Source organism: Paroedura picta, chromosome 6, assembly GCF_049243985.1.
Source record: "Paroedura picta isolate Pp20150507F chromosome 6, Ppicta_v3.0, whole genome shotgun sequence".
Lineage (NCBI taxonomy): Eukaryota > Metazoa > Chordata > Lepidosauria > Squamata > Gekkonidae > Paroedura > Paroedura picta.
In genome coordinates, this window is record NC_135374.1 from 76,456,565 (window position 1) to 76,471,695 (window position 15,131).

Consider the following 15,131-nt stretch of genomic DNA (forward strand, 5'->3'; position numbering starts at 1 on the left):
AGATGGGATGGAGAGAGTTAATATTACTTTATTAATTGGAGACAGGGCTAAATTTGTTGGCAGAGTTTAAATATGCAAAAGGAGCCCAACACCATATTGCTTAAAATAATAGTTTTATTTATACTAAAAGATAAACAAACTTTGTATAGAACAAGGCAAGAGAGATTCCTAACTGTTCTGTGTTCATTCAGTCAGTTCTGGAGGCAAGCAGGGAGGAAGGAACAGGAAGTCTCCAAATGAGCCAATCAGGACACTGGAGATTAGTATTAAAATATCAGAAACTTCCTATTCTAACACATCTCCTCCAATGTCCCCTGTAGAATATTCCTCGTGTTCTTGAATCATACACACTATAGATCTTGCATATTCCAACAATATTATAGTACAGTCGTATAGTACAGTAGGACAAAGTAAAACTACGGAGATTGGCCTCAGGTGTTTTGTCCATTCCTTCAACAGAGGCCAAATATATAGGAAGAGCAAATTCATTACATAATGACTGAAGGGGGGGCTGCTGCTATGTCTTGTTGTTCAGAACTGAAATGTAATGGCATTTTAAAGGGGAGTTAGAATATCATTGTTCTCAATCAGTGCTGCTGAATCATGATGGCAGTATGATGAGTGGGGGGGGAACGGAATGGACATCTGGTATGAAAGGGAAACCATGGCTAATAAAAGTAAATAAACAGATTACCCTATGCCATCTGGAATCTCCACAGCAAGTGCAAAATGACCATCAATCACACTGGCAACACAATCACCACAGAAAACCTCCCTCATGCGGAATCAGCCAGTGATGCAAACAAATAAGCCCAAGATTCTGAAAGGATACTGCTAGACCATTTATGCACTGGAGGTTTCATGCTGGGCTGCAGGCTGGAGTTTTAGTCATGGCTGGTTGCTCCACCTCTTCCTGCATCCACACAGGGGAGCTTTTGGCCCGGTGCACCTCATCCGGCCCCGATTTGTGCTCCTGCATGGGCGCTGAGGCAGTGAAGTTCCCAGTGCATAAACCAGGGGTAGTCAAACTGCGGCCTTCCAGATGTCCATGGACTACAATTCCCAGGAGCCCCTGCCAGCAAATGCTGGCAGGGGCTCCTGGGAATTGTAGTCCATGGACATCTGGAGGGCCGCAGTTTGACTACCCCTGGCATAAACGGTCCTATACACTAATACAGGGAGTTAAGTGGATGACTGAACAGAGCAGTCATTAGTGAAATGTTTTGGCTCCCGTCTTCTTCAATAAGAGTTGGATCACTGAGAATGAAATCCTCAGAAAAGTGATGTAGACTGAGAAGAACAAGAACCTTAGATTAAAATTATGCTTGTTTTTACAAATTAAGGCCATGCCTTCAAAATTATACCTTTGCATGTCTACATGTGTGCATATGAGATGACTGATGCTAATTGCCATTTTCAAGGTACAAGTAGCAGGGAGGTGGCCCTGAATTGGACAGTCCAAGCTAGCCCAATCTTGTCAGATCTCAGAAGCTAAACAGGGTTGATGTGAGAGCACTGATGAAAACCAGGGTAAAATGTATTGCTTGCATGCCATGAGCTTTCGGGGAGGGCGGTATATAAATATAATAAATAAATGCACAGAAAGAACACAGACACACAAGTCCAGTTATACCTAATCAGCCAGATTTTTTTCTGTAAATCTAAGTTTACTTAACTACTCAATTTCCAGTGTACAGGCAAGGCTACAAAACATTTGTTCTAGAATCAGCCAGAAACCCCCCCCCCCCCAGATATGAACTTTAAAGTGCTACCAGTTCAAAAATTACAGGAAATGTTTTATTGAAAATATATGTATCTTTTATAAAACAAGCTTTAAAATTCCAAGTAGAAAAACGATTGTGTGAGAAACTCCTGGTTATCCTTCAACCTCAGAAGCATGTTAGTACCATGAATTAAAAGGTGGGGGAACCTAGTTATAGCCGGTGCTGTTTGTGAACCATAAACAATAGTTGCTTGCTAGGTGTAACACTTGCCAGTGATCATTTACCAGGCCACAAGGCTAAATGAGCTCCCACTGCATTACATCAGATTGGTTAAGGGCTAAGAGCACTGTGATCCTGGCAGCACTCCAAGTAACCTTCTCTTTGTTGTTTGTTTAACCCAGTGAAGAGGAAAGCATACTAGCACAAGTTCAGATGTCTCATAAGAAATCACCCTAAGCCATGATTTGGAGGAGTGGGAATGTGCTGGGGACTTAAATGTTTTCCGTCCCCTCTCATCGGCCAATTCCCTCCTTCCTTTCTGAGAGGTCATTGTTTGCAAGGCCAACTTTATCTGGCAGCTGCAGTTAGTGATTGCTAGGTTGCTTCCAGCTCATCGTTTCAGCTGGGCTTGCCCTCCCACTTTGAGGGCCACACCTCTGCTCTTTTATTATCTATAATAATAATATTTTATATATTCCCGACAGTTAGAGTGGTTTCTCAGTGGAACAGGCTTCCTTGGGAGGTGGTGGGTTTTCAATCTTTGGAAATTTTTAAACAGAGACTAGACAGCCCTCTGACGGGGAGGCTGATTCCGTGAAGGCAAAGGGCTGGCAGGTTCAGTAGATGAGCGATTGGGATGTGAATGTCCTTCACAGTGCAGGGGGTTGGACTAGATGACCCATGAGGTCCCTTCCAACTCTATTATTCTATGATTCTATGTACAAATCACATTTGCTCAGGATCATTCCCTCCCTCGACTTCTTGCAGTTAAAATATTGGGCCTATTTTATTGGCAGCAATTTAGGGAAAAGAGATTTTTAAGAATGCTGAGCTGCTGGAGTATTCATGACTCTTACTGCTGCGTCATGGGCAAGATACAGAACCTGAACTCATTAAGGGACCTTTGTTGTAGAGTGCTCCATCATGGATGAGTTTCCTATCAAAATACAGTGTGCACTTCCTATATGCTAGTTTTTAACTGGTTGAAATAGTCACAAATCTTTTAACAGCCTCAGATGATTAAATGCTGAGAGCAACATCATCATTATTTATCAGATTTATTACATGCCGCTCTCATAAAACATCTCGCAGCAGGTTACAGAATAAAACCCCACAGAAAATAAAGGCATTAAAAACATTACCATTACCACTACAAGATAGCAACTCTGTCAGTGAAAAAATCAAAGTCATCCTGCATCCCCTTCCCCCCTTCACTCCCCCAGTCTGCCTCCAGTCTCTCAATGCCTCAGGGCATAGATTTCCAGGACATAGATTATCATTCTAATCTGAGGAAAAGGCCTATTAGATCTTCTGTGCCCCAGCCTCATCCCAAGACCTGGCTGAAGAGCTCTGGTTTACAGACTCTGCAAAACTGTGAAAGCTCCTGCAGGGCCCTCAGCTTTTCCGGGAGTCCATTCCACCAGGACCAGGAACAAAAAGGTTGAGGCCAAGTGAACTTTTTGGGGGCCAGGAATCACCAACAAATTAGTACCCGCAGAGTGCAAAAATTTCAATATAGGATGGGGAGACTTGTAACATGTGCGAAAAGGATCTAGGAGTCTTAGTAGACCACACATTGAACATGAGTCAGCAGTGTGACTCAGTGGCTAAAAAGGCAAATGGGATTTTGGGCTGTATCAAATGGAGTATCGTGTCCAGATCATGGGAGGTGATGGTACCACTTTGCTCTGGTTCAGCCTCACTTGGAGTACTGTGTTCAGTTTTGGGCACCACAGTTGAAGAAGGATGTAGACAAACTGGAGCGTGTCCAGAGGAGGGCAACAAAGATGGTGAGGGGTTTGGAGACCAAGATGCATGAGGAAAGGTTGGTCTGTTTAGCCTAGAGAGATGACTGAGAGGGGATCTGATAACCATCTTCAAGTATTTAAAAGGGTGCCATATGGAGGATGGGATTTTGAATTTGGGATTCTGGCACTGGGGAAGAAGCAGTTGCATCGTTGGGAACTAATTTTGGAGGACAGATGGGTTTACCTGAAGAAAACAGCTGCTTTGAAAGGCAGATTCTACAACACTAAACCATATCGAAGCCCCACGCCTCCCCAAATCCCACCTTCCTCAGGCTCCACGCCCCAAATCTCCAGATATTTCCCAGCCCAGAGGAAGTCCACGGTAGATACTGTTATATTATTATACTGTTATTAATTACTGTATGTTTTTAACGAAGACTGTTTCATGTATTGTTGATTAGTTTAATGTAAACCGCCCTGAGCCTTTGGGGAGGGCGGTATATAAATCTAAAAAACAAACAAACAAACAAACAAATGGAGCAGAGTTGTTCTCTCTTGCCCCAGAGGGACGGACAAGAACCAATGGGATGGAATTAATTCAAAAGAAATTCCATCTAAACATCCAGGAGAAGTTCCTGACAGCGGCATTATGATACTGGCTGATTTGTTTTCAGTTCCTTTCCGAATAATCCCCAGGTCAACATTTGTCTTTTTTATTGTCCTCGCACACTGAGTCAAGATTTTCAGTGAGTTATCTACCATGACTCCAACATCTCTGTCCTGGGTGATCTCTGTCAGTTAGGACCCTTTTTAATGTGTTCTTTTAATTAGGATTTTTGGCTCCAATGTGCACTACTTTGCACTTGCCCATGTGCAACCTCATTTGCCACACTAATGCCTGCTTGCCCAGCCTCAGCATATCACTCTGGAGTGCCTCACAATCCTTCCTAGTTCTCACCTCCCTGAGCACTACCACTTCACTGCTGCCTTCTTTCACTTAAAATGAAAGAGGAAATCTGATGAGGAGTGAGTGAGTTCATATGTCACTTACACCCTTTAAAATATATATTGCCATTTACTTTAAAAACCATGAAGCTTCTTTCTCCCTATGAAATCATATGGCTGTTTCAGTGTTGTTCTACACTAAAATCAGAATCTCATTAGTGAATCTGAATAACTGAGTGGGTGAATTCCACAAAGGTTAATTTAACAGTAAAAACTGAAAGAAAGGTGCAAACAATCACAGGAATGGGGAAAATTCTATTTCTTTCTGCTGGTACTTGGGGTTTGCCTTTCTTATTCCAGCAATAGCTGCAGCCCCCTCTCTTTTATCCTTCAGGGTCCTCCTGATTTCTGTCCACCTCCTCTACAATCTTACTGCTCCAGGTGTGGCACCCTGCTCTCTTTCTGCAAGAGTACTAGCAGAAACAATTAGCAAAATGCCCTTGGAACCTAATAAATATTTATTTCATAGCAATAGAAGAAGGGAAAACATCTTGAATAACATACTGTGCCATCCTGAACAGATTTACAGTCTTCTAAGTCATCTGATGTCAACAGGCTCACAAGGATGTAACTCGGCTAAGGGTGTCCTTTACTCGGCTAAGGGTGTCCTTTACATTTCCAAAAATTTACCTCATAATTAATAAATAATTTACCAGGAAACAAATTATAAAACTAATCCTACAGTGAAAGAGGCAAAGAACTGATTAATTTGTTTTGAAACAGAAGCCAGAAGAGAAAACACACGATGATTATGAAGGCAAAGGGTTCTGGATTCATTGGATTTCGTAGTTGTATCTATGGAAAATATGAGCCCAGAGTTATTTCTGTTTTTTGGTTTTGTGTTTGTTTAGCTTTAACACATACTCTGTTAAGGAGGTCCCCCCTTCTTTCACAGAACATTATTTTGTAAACATAAAACACCTAAAAATGTTATTTGATGTTTACGGTTTAGGCATTCCTCATTTCTGAGTTACTGTATTCTATGCTGTGAGGTATTACTGTTTCTTTATAATTCAGTTACTGAGTAACTAAAAGGATCCAAAGTAAAACTAAAAGGCGTGATCTCACTACAATTTATGACTTTTAATAAGCATTGATTTCAGTGGGTGAATTAAGCATGTGTCTTAAGTCTCTGAGGTAAATTGGAACTTCTAAGAACACATATGTCTCACACAACATCAAGCACAAAAAAAATTGTAAGTTCACCTCAAAAGCTGCTTACAAATACATTTCAAACTAGCCAAAGGTAATGCACATTAGGATAGTGAACCCAGAACCCAGGATGTTTGCTTAAGAAACTCTAAATAAACCAGCCAGGTGTAAACTGTTAAGTTTTTTATTGAAGAGAATTAAAGTGGTATAAACACCCTGCAAAAAGCACAGACAACACAGAGACGTTTACATAAGGGAAACAGGGAGCAAAACCAGGCAATATTTATCATTACATTGTGGATAGGGAAGTCTGTGGATTCAGCAGTAAAATGGGCAGCATATCATGGAAATAAAGAGGAAGATCCATATGCAAGTAGGGATGTGTGTATCAGATCCAAGAACACACATAGAAGAGGAAGGCAGACCCATATGCAAATGGGAGGGGGCGTGCAGAGAGTCCTAGAACACACGCAAACATAAAGATTGGTGTTGGGTGTTTATAGGGAAAATGTTACTGTGGGCTATGCTGATGGATTAGTCTGTAAAATAAAGTACGGATGGGATTTTCTGTGTGTGGCAATGACTGTACCATGTGATGGTTTTTCCAGGTGATGGGTTTTTAGGAAGGAGCCAATAATGGTGATTGCTCTACCTGAGTAAAACTAAAGCAGTTAATATTTTTTGATAACCCACTGAGTACCAGACAGGACACTATCAAGGTGGGGCATGTTGTTGGGAATTGCTATTTGAGGTCTGTGGGGAGATGGGGAAGAGAGATGGAGAAATTCACAAAATAAGTTACCAGTTCTTAGAGAACTTATTGTCCCAAATTTATGCACCTCTTTTGCGTGGAGAGAAACCCATTAGAGAAACAGCCCTATGTTCCCACAGAATCTAAGCTAAGTGTCCAGGTGTGTTCTAGAGATTAACTTTTGGCTAGTGTTCATGTTTCCATTCCTGCTTGGGAGCAGACTACGTATTTTTGTATTTGAGATACTGTTGACATTTATTTCAATTTCAGCCAGATAGTATGCTGCAAATTAATATTTGATACAATATTAAAGAAGGGATTTTCTGTATATCTGTTTATAAACTACTGCTCAGTATGAGGAGGGTCTGACTGCTAACAGCCTCTGGGCAGCTATCTCTCTCATTCAAAAACCCATTACAGCTTGAAGAAGGTGACGGATGTCGTCCCCACTGAGAAGCAGCAGCAGAAGCACATGAGCATGGAGAGACAGCAGCGCTCAGGGCTGATTGAAGGTGAAACACCTGCAGGATCAGTCGCTCTCAGAGAATAAGAAGTGATCTTGCAGACTGGTGATCCTTTGCCTCCACACTTCTGCATTTGTGAATCAGCAAATATTTAACACACTATTCACCTCTAGTCTTGTCTCCTCCAGCAGAAAGGAAACCAGAAGTGCAGCAATCTTTGTCACTTTTCATCACTTAGACTGGAGCATGTTAACAGTATTATTAGTCATGACAATTAATAAGGATATAAAAATAGCTATGAAATTTACCTAAGAGAAATTGTGTTCTCAGGTGCACATATTCCAGTCAGATTACCATTTGTAGAAAAGCCTGGCACTTTTTTTTTTAATCGTTACTGTGCCCATGAAAACACCTCAAAATCTTTACAACCTAGCTCAGCAGTTCCCATTAGTTGGACATACTGTGCTAATTGTGATTGCAATGTGTGGTAACCATAGGAACAAGTCACCATAAAGACGTTAGGCATGCTGAGGGAAAGCAAGGTAATGTATCAGCTTCCCTATTGTTGAAGGGGAAAATACATCCCTAACTTAGGCATGAAGTATGAATGTACACAGCTTCCTTACTCAGAGTAAGGCAGGCTTTCTCAACATATGTATTCAGTTACATATGTCTTAAATGGACTAGTGCATGTGTGCCCCACATGGTCCCTATGGGTCAACCCTGCACAATTCACTGCACAACGGGCTACCCATTGCAGGGATTTTCCTGGCGCATGCCAATGGTGAATAATGTGTTTGGTATCAGCATCTCAATAAGCTTCAGAGGGGAAAACCTTGATGGCATCAAGCTGATGCAGGCGATAGACGTGTGCCACAGGTATACAACTAGACAACAATTCATAATTATGCTGTTCTGATTAGCGGATAAGTCAGACTCAGTTCTTCCAAAATACAATCTCTTATCTCTTAGAGAAAATAAATCATTCAGAGAAAATTCTAAGAAATATATTTTGAAAGCATATGAAATAATCAAAGCGTTAGACAAAACTACTAACACTCGTTCAGTTAGGAGATAGCATATACTCTGAGGACGCTGTATGTGTGTGTGTGTGTGTGTTTGTTTGTTTATTTGTTTAATGTACCGTCCTCCCTGGAGGCTCAGGGCAGTTTACATAAAATTTATAAGCAATACAAGAAACAATCCATGACATTAAAATAACCGTAACAATAATACTAAAAACGGATAGTTGTAACAGTGCAAACAGGTCCAGAGTGCACTGATGGGAGTTCTGGGAGGGAGGGAGCAGGGGCCTTTTAGCTCCATCAGGGCCCTGATCTCCTCCTGGAACTCATTCCACCAGCCTCAACCAGGACCAGGGCCCTGGCACCGGCATGGTGGAACACTATCCCAGAGGAAATCAGGGCCCTGTAGTATCAACAACAGTTCCGCTGGTCCTATGGCTGAGTTCCAAAAATCCACCAGCAAACTGGCCTCCTTAAACACTACTTATAGATCCGTAATGCAAAAACAAATGTAAACCTCTTTCTTCCTGCTCCCCCCTGCAACTGTCGAGGAAGAAGGGACACTCCTGAACAGTATGGTATAGGTAAAAAGTAACAATGATTTTAGTTACTTATTTTGCCTAGATTTCTGTATTTTATTATGGAATGTTTTAATTGATTTGAATCTGTATTGTTATACTATGATATAAACCACCCTGCGGTATAAAAATGCAATAATAAATAAGCAAATAACATTCTCATTATGGCATAAGACTACAAGCTGCAGTCTTCCATAGCATACAATTCTATCTTATAAATAATATAAAGACACCTTTAACCAAAAAACCTACATCGTATATGTTAGCCTGATCTCATAAGATCTAGGAAGTTACTGAGGGTTGGACTTTGTTAGTATTTGGATGGGGATACCACCAAAGGAGCCAAGGATACTATGCAGAGGTAGGTAATGGTAAACTGTACATCTCTTATCTTGAAAACCCTGTGAGACACCACTATAAGTGAGCTGCAATTTAATGACACTTTACACACACACACAAATCTTATGTGCAATGTAATACAAGCATATCTGCAAATTTATTAAAACTAACTGCTTTTTACAAGCTGCTAATGCAAACCAGATCATATAGCAAGAAGTGCAAACTAGCAAAACCACTGCTTCTACAGAAACAATACAAAAGTGCCAGCTGTATGTCATGATAGAAGTTTTTCATTACATCACAAGCCACAGGAAAAGGTTCTCAGGTAAAGGAAAGAGTCCACCATCTGCTTCTCCCCTGTACACATTGATTTAACTGTATTGAGGAAAAGTGGATTATACCTAGAGGAACATTCCACGCATTTAGAAGTCAAAACAAGGCCACGCAAAAGTAGAAGTTCCCATTATAGTCACAAGAAACATTAGCCAGTTACCAGGGAAACAACAGAGAAACAAGTATTAGTGCTATTCAAGCTTGGCTAGTTTTACCTGGTTCCCAATTTTCAAACATGTCCTTTGTATTTCGATATGCAACAAGTGGTTTTGAAGATCACTTCTTAAAATCTTACGAACGAACACCGTTCTTTACCTGTGAACTTATTTTTAGTCTTGAATTCAATGTCAGCATTGTTCCAGAGGCACAAAGTAATAAAAGAGAGCTGGCATGGCACAGTGCTTTGCCTGCGAAGTAAAAAAACCCAATTAAAATCTCTACTCTGCCAGCAACACTTTCTAGGTGACCTTGGGCCTGTCAATCTGTCTTTGCCTAACCTACCTCACAGAGCTGTTGCTATGTGGATAAAACTCTTTTTACAAGTGAGCTTGGATAGATAGGTAGGTACAACTGAGAAGCATATGTCCATATAATAAAACATGTGCTCACGACGACTCACCATTTACAACTGGAGACGATTGGCCCAGAGCACTGCAGGTCTCTGATACCAATTGGAGAGCCATGTCTTGTCACCCTTGTTGCTTGGTGGGCCCTGTTGCTACAGCCCGGTCACTGGGTTGAGAGCGAGCCAGCCCCACCATGCCTCACTTCGGACATCATGCCTCCTTCTCAGGTGGGACGTTACTTGTGATCCAGAGAGAGTGCATGTGTCTAAGAGTCACACATAGTGTGTGTGTGTGTGGGGGGGGGTCAACCTTGGAGTTACCAACTTCCAGGCAGGGTCTGGAGATCCCTTGGCATTTCAGCTTGGGTCGGTCAATTGCTTGGCCTAACCCACCTCACAGGAACGTTTGAGGATAAAATTAGGACTGCTATTTTGTTCATTTATTGTATGGCATAGTTACATGCAGGAAGCCATCTTTCCATATGACAAAATGTCTGCTGGCTACTATCCTGCAAACACTTCCACAAGCACAACCACATGACCAGACACCATTCCACAACACACACACCAAACCACTCCCTAATGCCTGTTGCATTTCAGTATGCAACGGGCTTTACTCCTAGTCTTCCATAAAGCAAGAAATAACTTCTGCTCCTTCCAGTGTCTTTTTGATTACCCTGATCCAATTCTTTAAAAAAATCAGGGCAAAGGAACATGTTTCCACAAGTGGTCTGCATGCCTGAAAGCCAACCACTGGGGGAAGGGAATAACTGTGGCATCTGGCTTTCATCTCCCCTGTACTCAGAGGCTGCAACCCTAGCCTTAACCAATCATGCATAAATCCAGATTAAAATCAATGGAAGTTGCTTATATCGGCTGGGAACTGCACGCTGTCACACTCACTGAGTCGTGTGTGGTCTCCTTCCTCATTACGTAAAACCGGGAATGAGGAATATTCCATGCTGGAAGTTGCCGATAGATATATAAACAATGCCAGGAGAGCACCCTCTGTCATCTGCACTTGGCTTCCTCGTTATACAGGATAGGGCAAAGAGATGTGGTCTGGGCACATTCCTTTCTCTCCTCTGACAGCTCCCATTATTTCTGAGGCTACACAGAAGATGCAAGAAGAGCTCTCAGCAGGTGCGCTGGGCCTTCAGCTGTGTCCAAAGTCTTCCCAGATCACAGCAAAGCGCTCTCCCCCCCCCCCCAAAACTGAACACAAAACCCTGCTCTTTGCCTGTAAGCACAATGGTATGTGGGTCTTGAATTCATCCCAGAAAAAAAGCAGACAGCCAGAAACATCCAGCTATGAGCGTATCAAGTTGCACTCTACTGATTCAGATATTAATATACCAAAGATTAAACTGTGCGAATTAGCATACTATTGTTAGTGTAACAGGCCGGACTATCAATATTTCTCAAACTAGTGATGTTAGGATTCCAAGATTTTGAGATGGGAGCAGACATGTGCCAAAAGAGCAGACCAAAATTTTTTTAAAAGCCAAAGACAGCTAATGGCATTTCACAGCTGGTAACGGAGGAGGTGTATAGTAAACACCAGTAAACAGTATTCCTGGTGCTTGTGCAGCTGCAACAATTATGATAGTTTCCATTTGTTTTCATCTCCCTTAGTGTGTTGTTCACAGGAAATAGAGGAAGTGAGATAATGAGACAGCATAAAAATAAAGACTCTCTTCCACTGTGATTGACAAACCCTGAAGGGGGGGAAATAGGAGTTAACCAGTAATACTTTGCCCAATAAGCAGTATTTAAGAACCAGGCACGGACATATGGAATAGCATATAACTTCTTCCATGGTAATTTACCAAGCATTTGCTAATTACGGTAGCAGAGCGGTCCTATGAGTTGCGATGGTGTAACTTCATCTTTCTCTCTAAGACCAAGCCAACCACCGAGATCTGTCAAGGAGCCAGAGGCTTTATTTTCAACAATAACTCCACATTAACTTCAGCACATACCCTATGGCAGCCACAAAGATGCCCTCTGACCCTATTACCTCGTTGTCCGACAGAGTAAATATCGACCTTCTCCTTTACCCATGAAATAAGACAGCTCGTGAGGGAGGGGGGGGGGAGCAGCCCCGTTTGTAAAGCAAAAGCGACCCAAACAAACTTTGCGTCCCAATCACAGCAGGCTGCCTTCAGGCAAGATGCATCGTCGGTGTGTGAGGGTTTTTTTTTGGGGGGGGGGCATTGAGAAGCGCCCCTCAGCTGGTGCCATTGAGCAATTCGGGCAGCCGACACCGTCGTCCCTCCTTCCACTCCCAAGCTCGATTTGGGCTTGGCAGGAGAGTCCTGGGAAGCGCGTCCTCCCGGAGGCGAGAAGAGCATTCTGCACATTCCCCGAAAGCCTCTCTTCCACTTTATCCGCCCCGAGGCTCCCGGCGCCGCCCTTCCCCGCCCGCTTACCTGGTGCAGCGTCTCCGGGGGCAGCTGCGACGCCCTGAAGAGCTCGGCCACTTTGCTCCCCCCAGCGGCTGGGGCAGTTGCCGTCCCCGCCTCGGACGCAGCTTGGCCGCTGCCCCGGCAGCAAAGCGAGAAAAGCTCGGCGTAAAATTGCTGCTCGCTCCCGGCCAGGAAAAGAGCGGCGCTGGCCGCGGCACCCGGCGGCTCCATGCGCGGGGACCACCCCACACCAGGCGGGAGGGAGGGCGCCCCAACTCCTCGGCCAGGGCCGCCGCAATGGGGACGGTGCAGCGCTTAGTGCTCCTCCCCGGTGCGGAACGGCTCGGGCTCTGCAGCGCGGCTCCTCCAGCTGCCGCTGCTGCCGCCTCCCGGCTTCTCCCCCTCTCTGCGGCAGGCAGGCAGGCAGGCAGGCAGGCAGGCAAAGCGAGCGCGGGAGGCGGCCGCCGCTTCCAGCAGGAGGACGACGAGGAAACCCTTCCCCGGGGCACGTGCCCAAGCGGCGCTCCGGCGCTGCCGCAGCAGCCACACACCGACCCGCCGCAGGAGGAACGGGGCGGCCTCTGGGGAGGGCTGGCCTCTCGGGCGGGGGTGGGGAGCGAAAGGGAAGGGCAGCGCCAGAACCCTGCCGGCTGCGAGGGGGGGAGGGAGGGAGGGTGTCCTTCGCGCCCAGGGGGAGAAACGCGGCGTCGCGCTTGCTTGCTCCCTCGCTCTCCGAGGACTTGACCGAGGAAGAGACGACGGCGAAGAAAAGGCGTGCCTCTGAACATCAGCAGAGTCCTCGGGCTTCCCCGCCGCTGACAGCCATTTCCATGCAGCGATACCCCTGCTCTCCAGCACGGCCTCTCGGGGGGCCGCGGAGCGTGCTTGCTCGAGGCACCCGGATGGGGCTGTCCAAGAGCGGCATCCTCGGGGCAGCCCGCCTGCCGCTCTGCCGTGACTTTCCTGGGGAAGAGACCCAGGCAAAGGATCCTGTTAGCCAGTCTCTTGGTATGATGCCTCAGGCCGGCAGGAGGAAGCTTGCCATGTTTTGGAAGGCAGAATCTGGCAAAGGACAGGTCCCACCCAAGGGAAGGCAGAGCCCAGGTTCTTGGGAACCAACCAGGGCAGTCTCAGTTTCTGGGGCCACAACAAAAGCCCAGGCTGGGCCCTAGAATCACAGGCCCTCACCCCTATGGGAAGTCTACCGGAATCATTGCTGTGGAACCAGTGAGATCAGGACCCTCGCTCCTAATGAAAGAGCTCCTGACTGCAGCTGGACAGGGGAGGGGAGAAGGGGTGTTCTCCAATAAATAGCCAAACACACACACACATAGACGCCTTCCCCCCACTTCCCCTCCCCTCTACCTCCTAATACTTGCTTCCCTGACCTCCTCCCTTGTCCCTTCCTCTCTTTCACACAAATACACACAGACTCCTTCCCCCCTACTTCCTCCTCCCTCTGCCTGCTTGCCACTTGCAGCAGGAGGGCCACCCTCTTCTGCGCAGTCCTTTGGGCCTCTGCCGCAGCCTACACTGGCACCGCTGCCACTTGGGCCACCAGTGGCAACATGACTGCTGCCTCAGCTGCTTCCACGTCCTTGTCTCCTCTGCCAGCCACCTCCCAGCCTTTTCTGGTGTGCTTCCTTGGGCAGAACTACAGACATCATGTCCATACTCATTTCCATCCCAAGGGGTGTGCAAGAAGATGTGTTCCACATCAATACAGATGGGAGAAACACCAGTCATGAGGTGACTGGCCTGTTGACAATCCTATTACCCAAGTGTACTTTGGTCAGCTGCACATACGCAAAGGATTTTTCAAAAGTGATGTAAACTGTGTTATATTCAAGTTGTTTTTTGTGGCCAGGACCAGATGCTGGATTTAGCCAGGGAGTAGTGGTGCCAGGCAAGCTTCAAAAGGAAGGGCAATCCAAAAGAGCTCCACCTCTGATTGCTGCCAGCCTCACTTCTGCAGAGAGACAGGTCACAGGGAGACCAGGGCTTCAAAAGAAGATCTTAAGGGGGGGGGGCTGGATAATGGAGGAGGAGGTAGTCCTTCATCTGTATACACACATGGAAAAACAAAAAGTACTGGTGGATCAGATCAATGGTCGATCTCGTCCAGCATACTGTCTCACAGAGTGGCCAACCAGTTCCTCTGAATGGTCAACAACAAAGCATAGAGGCAAAGCCAGTGCAATGTCCAGCATCCAACAAAACCAGCACCTTCTGTCAAGAATATTAACAAAGGTTTGCTACTATGCTTCTCTTAAACGCTTTCAGTCACCAAGCAGGATAGGAATGAGAAACTCTTGAAACCAAGAACTGAAAATAAAAGGGGAGGGCACGGGAAAATTAGATGAAGATAGAAATGAATGAGAAACGTATGGACATGAGAGATGAATTAAGAGAAGGAAAGGCTGTTTTATCTCGCTGTAACACCTTGACTACTGCTTTGCAAGATCTAGCTGAGCTAGGTGCAAGGAAAGGAAGAGAAAAAGGCTGGCAATGAGGCTATGAGAGAAAATGATGTGCAGGCTGGCAATTAATGCAGCAGTATGCTATCCTGGTTGTACAATTTGTTATGCAGGTTTGCTTCGGTCTTAGGAGAAAGGGAACACTAGCTGATCCTAGAGTATGTTTTTTGCTATGTTCAGACTTCCCTACTCCCCTAGTAGCTGCATCCAGAACTGCATTTTTAAAAATAAAAGGAAAGACATTTGGTTGTATGCAGCATGAGGTTGGCTTCAAGGGCTTTCTTCAAACTGCACCTGGGGTAAGGTGTGCCCCCTGCACCACCCTTGATATACCACTGTTCCA

At 45.0% G+C, this 15,131-nt stretch overlaps 1 protein-coding gene across 3 annotated transcripts in view; it reads right to left on the reverse strand.

The window, feature by feature from the left end:
* The window catches only part of REPS2 (RALBP1 associated Eps domain containing 2), a 91,702-nt gene extending 78,790 nt beyond the window's left edge, over positions 1 to 12,912 (reverse strand). Inside the window, exons 1-2 of one of the 3 annotated variants that reach the window (XM_077343151.1) lie at positions 10,807 to 10,879; positions 9,654 to 9,745 (exon numbers count right to left, since the gene is read on the reverse strand). In XM_077343151.1, the coding sequence (XP_077199266.1) occupies positions 9,654 to 9,745; positions 10,807 to 10,864 (150 nt within the window). In that variant the 5' untranslated portion in view covers positions 10,865 to 10,879. Of the gene's footprint in view, positions 1 to 9,653; positions 9,746 to 10,806; positions 10,880 to 12,335 lie in introns of those variants that run through there. The other 2 variants (XR_013232026.1, XM_077343150.1) reach the window with 2 other exon arrangements.
* Positions 12,913 to 15,131: the final 2,219 nt, after the last annotated feature.